Raw genomic sequence first — 8,972 nt, 5'->3', positions numbered from 1 at the left:
TAGAAAAACTTGTTTGAATAGGGTGCTGGGGAGAATTTGGTGTGGCCAAGAAAGAGCGTAGGAATATGTTACGGAAATAACCCAACAATTTGCTTATTCAGAAAATGAATGTACCAAGTAGAGTTGTCACAGACGGTCTCTTGGTCTTGTTAGGCTTTTTCCTCATCTCAGCTGCAAGTAAAGATTGAAGCATCTATTAGAAGTTGGACTTCCAGAAATTACAGGTGCAATATGGGAGTTCATTCATGTACCCCTTCCAAGCTAGGGTGTCTTATAACATATGAAATTGAATTATTTATACTTCTCAATCAACGATCTAAACTACACCAGCATGACATTGAAGAAGGAAGGAAAGACATTTGGAACATAAGATGAAACCATAAACAAGAAAAAAATGAATTCGATCATGATACAGATAGGAAAGTAAATAATAATTGGGCACTGTAGGGAAAAAATGATAAGATTTATCTCTTCATACTTGTCAAAATTTCGAGCATCTAACTCATCGTGGATTTCTGGGATGATAATAGCTTCCATTTGATATAATTTATCCCATTGTATGTATACCTTTAAACCATGGATGCGCCTAACGAGAAACACTTGGTAGCAGCTGCATGGGCTGCAGCAGCAAGGAGTCGTAAATGCATGCTATATCATCCATCCAGTTGTTAGAAGGTGTCTTTTGGGCTGGCCTGCAAAGACATTAAGAACTCAGTTCTCCATTTCCAGATGAAGCAGAGGAAATTATGAGGCTTGATGTCTCTAAAAAGCAGAGGAAATTCATATTCCTTAAACAAAATCATAAATGATATTTGATTAGCAGTTCCTATGAAGTGAAAAATACATTACAAAATAACTTATTTTAAGCAACCAATCTAGTTAAGGAACACAAATGGAGAGAAAGGATTAGAGTGGGATGGAAAAGACGCATTGTCTTTATATCTCTGTATTCGTTGCTGTAACTGATAATAACAAATCGAGTGGCGCAATTACGAGCTAAAACGATTCCAATTTGGGGTTGATGAAAATTGTAACTTGGCGCAACTCACAGTGTCGTTGAAATCGAAGCTGGTGTCTGCTGAAGTCGGCTTTCGGCTACCGCCACCAGGCATTGGAGTTGATTAGCGTAGACGACACAATAGAAAGGTATTGACACGTCTCACTTACTTAGGGTCGAGGCCGGCGACGGCCACGTCGACTCCGGTGAAGGCAGTCGATGATTGGGTCTTCCAATCTCCACCGCCCACGTGTCTGATTGATTGACCCTCCTCTGAAACCGCATTCCATTTCGGACCAACTGACCCGACCGGCCACGCCGATTGCAAACGGCTCTCCAAATGTTTTGACTTATTCTAAAAAATAATTATTTATAAACTCAGCGTCTAATTTTAAAATATTAGTTTAAAAGCTTATAATATTTATTTTAATTTTTCATTAACAACTTTTTAAATTATAAAATTGTTAGAATGTATGTACTATGTAACTTTTTCATCAAACAAGTTTTTAGTTATCCTTGTAACATAAAATTGTTGAGTAAAAAGTAAATCTTGGCGTTTTTGTTCATTTCATTTTAACAAACTTTTTATTTGAAAAAATTTATAAAAGTAGAAGATAAAAGGTAAAGTTTATATATATATATATATATATATATATATATATATATATATATAATATCCGAAAATAGATATGAAAATAGCATCTAAAAATAAACGTTTTGTTAAAATGATGAATACATAAAATAATGATGAAGTTGAGAAATGTAAGAAGATGATGAGCGAGCACTTATTTTAATGCGTTATAAAGGGATAAGACAATTAATGTCTACTTTTCTTCTTAAAATCTAATTTTTATTTGTAGTCATGAACTTGGAAATTGTCTTAATATATATAATCATAGTTTGCGATTTTTTCTTTTTGAAAAAAAAAAGTCGAGATTAGCAATGGGGTAATTAAAAACAAGATAATGGGATTTTACATAGCTAGCTAAGCATACGGAAATCGCCAATTTAATTACAACAAAAACACGTACGATTAATTAATTTGATGTGGGATTAATAGGTTGGATGGAATTGTATTCATGAAGCCGAGTGATCCAAGAAGAGCATGGGTTGATCCTCTCGGGCATGGGCATGTCGTTGGTGCTTCTTCAGAGGAGGCAAGGCGGATTTCTTCCGCTTCTTCTTCTCGTAAGCGATTCCTCTGGCTTTAGCCTGTGAGTCTCTAACTTCCCTTAAGTAGAGCCTGACGGCTCGGCTGCCGAAGGGGTTGGTCTCCGGGTGGCCACCGTTCTCCTCAAAGGCAGCGCGGAGGCGGCCGATGAGTGCGTCGAGGCTGCCCCAGGCCTGCCGAAGTGGGCAGGGGCAGGGCACAGGTGGGTGTGGGTGGCCGAAGAAGGGGCAGCAAGAGGTGTGGACCTTGGTCTTTCCGAACTGGTCCAGGTAGCGGAGGAACTCCAGAATATGAGCTCCGCTGCAGCGCGAGAGTGTGAGTGGAGGGCGGTGGTTCTTTAGGTACTGCCCGAAGGTGTTCCAGTCTCGCCGCTTCTGTGACTCGTACCTGTGTTGGTTACAATTAAAAGGCGAACTTGAATTAATAATAATAAATAAATAAATTGGTGCATAGTTTGCAGAAAAGCAATGAGAAGCAAGCACCTGGTGGGTGCAGGTGGGTGTGGAGATGGAACCAAGAGAGGGTACTGGAGGTGGTTGTCGGAGGGAGCCTCCAAAGCCAACATGATCGGGTATTGGTATAGAAGTGTGTAGTTAATATGAAGTGAAAATTGTGAAAGAGGGTAGGAAGGGAGGCAGTTAGAGAAGAAGCGGGTGTGGGCAGAGAGAGAAGAAAGGGAGGAAGAATATATGAAGGGGAAGAGGGGAGAGAGGGAGCGGAAGGGAAGAATATATAAAGGGGAAGAGGGGAGAGATGGTGAGCGACAGAGGGGGAGGGCCTATGGAACAAAACCAAGCAAGTGATGACAATTTGAATATCCTTTCCGAACCTCATTACTAACTTGAGTATTCCACAAACTTTATTATTTTTCTTAATTTATTTTCTCTCAAAGCACTCACTCAGATTCTATACTAATCTCTCTCAAATCACATCTCTTTTTCTTACTTTTACTTCTTGCATTTACACCTCTCACTTTCTAATGCCTTATCTTACTTTTACTTTTTTCTTTTAAATTTTGCATCAAATCCTCCCAATTTCAAATAAATGAATAAAATAAAATATTGCATCGATTCATATAACTATTTTTTTGACATACTTAAAATGACTCTAATATTTAAATTTCCATTTTAAAATATAGTGTGGGTGGAACATCCTATTATATTTTCACTGCTTATTCCATCTCAATATTCTAAAAAATAATTAAAACATTTTTAAAACCTATATAATTAATAGTTAAAATATTAGAATCTAATAATTGAGTATTTTGGAAAAAGAGTTAGTGGAGAGTTGAGTTGGTTAGGCTTTTATTTTTTTGGATGATGTATCATGCTGTTGGGGACTGGAAAGAGGAGAGATATTCTAAGAGGAATTCCCGAAAAAGATAAGCAGAAGAAGACGAGTTGGAGATGGAAATTTGGAAGGGGAGATTGGGAAATTTAGGAGCACCATTTTTCGCCGGTGGGATGGAAAGTTTTCATCTGCCGTGGGATCGTGGTGGATGTGACTACTAAGCTTTCCGTGGCAGTTCGATGGGACGGGAATGGCTCCAAAATTTCGCGTAAATCCCCAACTACAGGTCACATCACTTCAATTTCTTACTCACTTTACTGTTCATTGCGTATTTCCAAATCAATTAATTACCCAACCAATACAATTTCCCCCACACCCTAATTTTTCTATCAAATGATGTGAATTCCAGTCATATTCTTACATTTTCTATATATATATATATATAGTAATACAAGGTGTGTTCTGTAATGTGAGGAAGAAGCGGTAATCGTAGTTCTTGAGAAAAGTGCCATAGTTAGAACACAAGCTATGAATGTGGCCCAGATACTTAACATCTTGACACACAGTGGTACTATATAGTACTAGACAATGGTCTTTTCTTCTGCAACAACATCAGAATCTACCAATAAATGAAGTTTTCAATAATAAATGTTGGGTGTAAGAGGTGGGGGTGGGTTAGCAAGAGCCAGGAGTTAGCAAAAATGAGGAGAGATGGAAAATCAAGCAACAAGGTAGAAGAAAAAAGACAGAAAAGGGTGATGGAGTGGAGGCTTACTTTTTTTTTAAAAAAAAATTGTTTATGGGGCTGGCAGAGTGTTGTTTGTCTGCCTCTTTTGTAGTTTGGTGCCCAAGATGGGGTAAATACAGGCAATGTTAGGTCTTTTCTGTATGTCAAATCTTCCGGTCCTTTCGTATTTCCCTTTCCACCACTGCTTTAGATTTCATCAATCATCCAAATCCACCTCCTTCTCACCATTTATTGGATCCCTCAATTCGCTTCTTTTCTTTTCCTCTTTTTAAGTTGATTTGTTTTTTTGATCTTTTTGTTTAGAGTGTTCGTCTTTTTAACAAAAACACATAATGGTTGTCTGAGAGAGGTGATTTCTGGACCTGTTTTTGGATTTATACAAAAATAAGTGCAGATAGATATTTCAGAGTTTTTTTATAATTTGTTCTGTAGGAGGGATTCATTTTGTTTTTAGAATAATTGAAGGTGATGTGATTTGAAAGCCATGCACCTGTGCTTTGTGATTTCAAATTCTCTCAATATTGACAAGAAATTCAATCACAGCCTTTGAAACATTTCTCTAAGAGACAATAGAAACCTGTTTTCTTATTGAACACACGTCCACATGCCCAAAAATCATTAACTATCAAACTCTACTTCCACAAAGACGTTTGTTTGGTCTCAGATAAACACACAATTTACATAAATATATTTTAAAACTATCATCCTCCCTCTGGCAGTCCGCCGCCTGTCTTTCCGCTGGATGCTTTGGAGGAGGAACTTTGGTTCATGAAGAGAGTAGGAAGGATGACAGAGGACAAAAATATAGTTCATTGAAGATCTATCTGATTGGGTAAGACCAAAGCTCCCTAGTTTACCAGCAGCTCTAAGTTCCAAATCCAAAAATGTCCCATAAGAGGAAAAATGAACACCACTCATGACTCATGACCTCTTGACTTGATTAATGTATTGCCAGCATGAGCATGGTGGCTGGCTAGCTGCTTACCGAGTTAGTAAACCAAAATTAACCGATGTCACTCAATGCCCTGTCCTGTAACTTTCACTTCTTGTTGAGAAGGTTTGCCAAGTTCCGCAGATCCTCAAATGCATGCATTGTTTCTGCATCGAAGCCTCCTGCAAACTGCACCCGGGGAAAGGAAAATCAGCAAGACCATATGTCCGTGTTCCTGAAGAAAAATGCGGTGAGAACGAATGCTTACCTGATGAATTCTAAACGCATATCTCACTCCTTGAAGAAGCATGTAATCCATTGCGGGATCTTTCTCTGATGAACTCTTTGACTGAAGCTCCATGGCTACTCTCTTCATGTACATCTTAGCCAACTTCACCGAACCCAACTTTATCTACAACATACAGTTCAATTTTGGTTCGTTCAGATACACTTGGACTACGGTTGTTATTTAGAAATTATCCAGCAAAAATAGGGCAGCGTGTTCTTGAACCCAACTCTTAATCTACAACATTGAGCTCAAAAGTGCTCTTCCTAAGGCATATGACATGTTATGAAGTTTAACCTTGCTTATGATCCCATTGTCGAGCATCCAATCTATGGGAATTTGGAACTCTTTGCAATTTCGCATCAAAGATTCTCTCATCCGGAGAAGGTTGTAACTACTACGCTCCATCCTGATTGCATAAAGACATTGTTTAGCCTAATCGACTTCAAGGAAAACAAACCAAGTCAATATATGGAGCTTTAGGTCCTTACTTCTCTGATAAAGTAACCATTTTCTTGAGAGCAATTTCACAAGGCAATCGGGGATCATCTTTGTAGGCTGAGATTTCACACTCCAATTTCTTTAGATCTCTGTACCCAAACGCTGCTTCTCGCAATGTGTCGGCCTTTCTCTCTGGCCAATCGAAGTGCTTCAGAACTGCCCTTTCATCCACCTTTGAGGATATTAATCATCAGCAAAATACTCTACTCTTCAACAAAATCATTTATTCATGCATTCTTTTACTTGTTTCTGCTTTTAAGTTCAAATTCTTCCTATTATGTCTGAATCAGATGCACTAAATTTAAGAGAAATGAAGGAATACCAGAAAGCAAAGTTCATCATCAAGCCACTTCACAAATGCCACTACATCTTCAATCTTCAGATAAACTGCATTGTTGACCTCTCTTATCAGTGAATTTACAAACTCTCCCTGGGTCTCAATATCTGCCTTAATCTGTAAAAGCATGAAACATCATTTATGTCTTCTAGTAAGAGAACTACGATCAGAAAGGAAGATGATATGACCGAGAACTTACAGCAAGCAAATGAGATGATCGATTCTCAATTTCCCCAATCATGCTGCTCCGGACATTTGAAACATCTGGAACATTGCATATGGCTCCATTGGAAGAATCTTTTCTAGAATCTCTCTTCATAAGTGAATGGTAGAATTCAACCACTTGTGGAGCTCGTTGTACCATTCCCGTGGAGCTCCTCGCAGCGAACTTTGGAAGAAGAGGAGGGGGTGGAGGAGGCGGCGGCAGAGGTGGTGGGACTCGACCTGTGTTTTCTTCTTTAGGTTCACTAGAAATGGAGCAGGAAGGCCTCGGAGGGGGATTCGGTATGCGCAAGGCTCGTTTCTCCACATCTAAAGAGGCAAAATTCCTGTTAGTTTCATGGCTATTTTCCAAAATATGAGGCCTTTGAATAACGCCCAAATCATATTTCTGAGAGGAAAGAGTATCTGCTTCTTTTTCCAACTCTTTTGCACATATGAAGCCATCAGATTGCCTCCTCTTGTTTGGCTCCAATTCTTCAGGCCAGCATTTGGCTCCACTAATGGAGTGTCTTCTTCTGGGGCTTCTTTCTTCCTCTGTATCAACCCAATTTTTGCCTAAAAGACTATTATTATTATCCGAGCAGTCTAAGTTAGACAAGTCCTCATCAGTAATAGGCCATTTCTTCAACTTCTTAATTGCGTTTATTCTCTTTGCATTATTGTAATCCATGTGTTCCTTTTGGCTCGATAGTGATTCAACAGGTTCACTACTCCTCTCCATTGCCCGAGGGCTGGATGGGCTATCAGAATTTGCTGAGGGGCACGAGTTGCGAAGCTCACTCCTCAAACAGGAATTGACCCACCTAAGGTATGCAAGTTCCTCAACCTCATTTAATCTGCTCATCTGCAGACCTTCAACTTGCTTGCACAAATCTTCATTTGTGTGTCTCAGCAAAGATGCCTCTGCTTTAATCTTTGCAACAGCTTCGCTCTAGTAGTAATAACAAGCACAAAAAAAACATCAGGTACATGTTACATGTTTCGTAAACATTAAAAGAAAAAACTGTCCATCCAACACAAACATCACAATGTTACCTACCTCAGAATTCTTTGCTAGACAAGCGAGCTCAGATTCCACAGAAGAAAGCCTGCAAGCAAGATTCCTCTTCTGGAGTTGAAGTTCCTTATTCAAGCGTCTCAACTCAACAACTTCCACTTCCACGTTTAGAGGTGCAGTCTGCGGCTCTTCTGGCTTCTCAGAGATTGATGATGCAGCTACTAATTGCTCGGACAGGGCTCTTCTATCTTCTTCCAATAGACTAAATTTCTGAGTAAGACCCTCTAGTTCAGCTTTCTTTTCCTCAAGCTCCCTCTCGAGTTCAAAATTTCTAGTATTCCGCTGAAGTTCTGCAAGTTCGTTCTGAAGTTCGAATTCCCTCTGCTTGGATTCGTTAAGCAAACTTCTGAGTTGATCGAGCTCTACGAACAAATCTCGAGAAGATTGTCTGCGGTGGGTCTGATACGACTGTGGATGAACTTGAGCGGGATTTGGCGAACAGGTTAAATCCCCAATAAGCGAACGCTTGATGCGAGTATGAGAAGGAACAGACTTCTCCTTCTGATTTACCAAATTCGAGTTGGTGAGTGGCGCTTTCTTGGATTGAAGATTGCTCTGCGCCTTAGTTTTCTTGTCTGTGGAGAAACCTTTCACAATGTGTGAACCCCAGGAAGAAGCAGCCCTCAATTTGGAACCATTTCCACTGCCTCCTTTGGTATACTGATTTTGATCAGCAAACCTAGATGGTTTGCCTCTGTTTTCTGATGGGTTATCCTCCTTCATTCTGAATGAACCTTAAGAAACAAAGACGGAGACAAGAATGGTTCCGTTGGAGAAACAGCCAAGTGAAACTTCATGACAATTTCTCCAGTTCCATTGTCGGAAATACAAACATGAAATGCTTCGAACAGTGGAGGTGGAGCCAAAGGGACAGAGATTATTATTATTATTATTATTATGGCGGAGAAGAAAGGTTCGTGTGGGATAGGCTAATTGGGAGCTCTAAGTTCGAGAAACATAGGGGAGGAGGGAGAAAGGAGTAAGATTGGGGGAGAAAGATGGCAGCTTTCTCTTTATGCCTTTAGTTTTGAATTTTTGAAATTTGAATTGTGTGTTATGTTTGAGCATCCGTTGGGTAATATCGAGGCCAGGGAGGGCAGAATGCAACGGTCATATTGCTTCTCTGGGTTTGCACCTTCTTTTATTAACTACTCCACATCCGTTCTGTAGTTGACTACCAATTGTTAGTTTCTTTAATGCCTCCGTTTGTTTTGTACTATTGAAGCAAATTTTGGTTTCAAACCCTTCCCACCAAAACTCACGCCCACGTAACCATGATCACATTTCACAGTGAAACCTAAACCTTTACACACCTTTACACAGGAGAGGTCACAGTGAAACCTGAACCTTTACTTAGGAGAGGAGAGGAGAGTCAAATGAGATTAAGAGATCAAGCGAAGTTCCTTCCCCTCTCCTTTCTTTACCTTTATCA

At 39.6% G+C, this 8,972-nt stretch overlaps 2 protein-coding genes across 2 annotated transcripts; both read right to left on the bottom strand.

Annotated features, from left to right (window-relative positions):
- Positions 1 to 1,936: 1,936 nt before the first annotated feature.
- On the bottom strand, positions 1,937 to 2,923 carry LOC111433516 (protein LIGHT-DEPENDENT SHORT HYPOCOTYLS 4-like). The gene is made up of 2 exons (XM_023070568.1): positions 2,651 to 2,923; positions 1,937 to 2,555 (listed from the first exon to the last, which is right to left on the bottom strand). Exons 1-2 carry the CDS (start codon positions 2,731 to 2,733, stop codon positions 2,075 to 2,077), a joined length of 564 nt encoding a protein of 187 aa, XP_022926336.1. The 5' UTR covers positions 2,734 to 2,923; the 3' UTR covers positions 1,937 to 2,074.
- A 2,078-nt stretch (positions 2,924 to 5,001) lies between these two features.
- LOC111433508 (protein CHUP1, chloroplastic-like) lies at positions 5,002 to 8,715 on the bottom strand. Its single transcript, XM_023070554.1, has 7 exons — positions 7,523 to 8,715; positions 6,461 to 7,414; positions 6,247 to 6,378; positions 5,915 to 6,096; positions 5,721 to 5,832; positions 5,406 to 5,549; positions 5,002 to 5,326 (listed from the first exon to the last, which is right to left on the bottom strand). Exons 1-7 carry the CDS (start codon positions 8,261 to 8,263, stop codon positions 5,246 to 5,248), a joined length of 2,346 nt encoding a protein of 781 aa, XP_022926322.1. The 5' UTR covers positions 8,264 to 8,715; the 3' UTR covers positions 5,002 to 5,245.
- Between the last annotated feature and the right edge of the window lie 257 nt (positions 8,716 to 8,972).

This window comes from Cucurbita moschata, unplaced genomic scaffold (genome assembly GCF_002738365.1).
Source record: "Cucurbita moschata cultivar Rifu unplaced genomic scaffold, Cmos_1.0 Cmo_Scf00043, whole genome shotgun sequence".
NCBI lineage: Eukaryota > Viridiplantae > Streptophyta > Magnoliopsida > Cucurbitales > Cucurbitaceae > Cucurbita > Cucurbita moschata.
The sequence above is the reverse complement of the archived record's forward strand: the minus strand, read 5'-3'. Positions and strand labels throughout refer to the sequence as shown.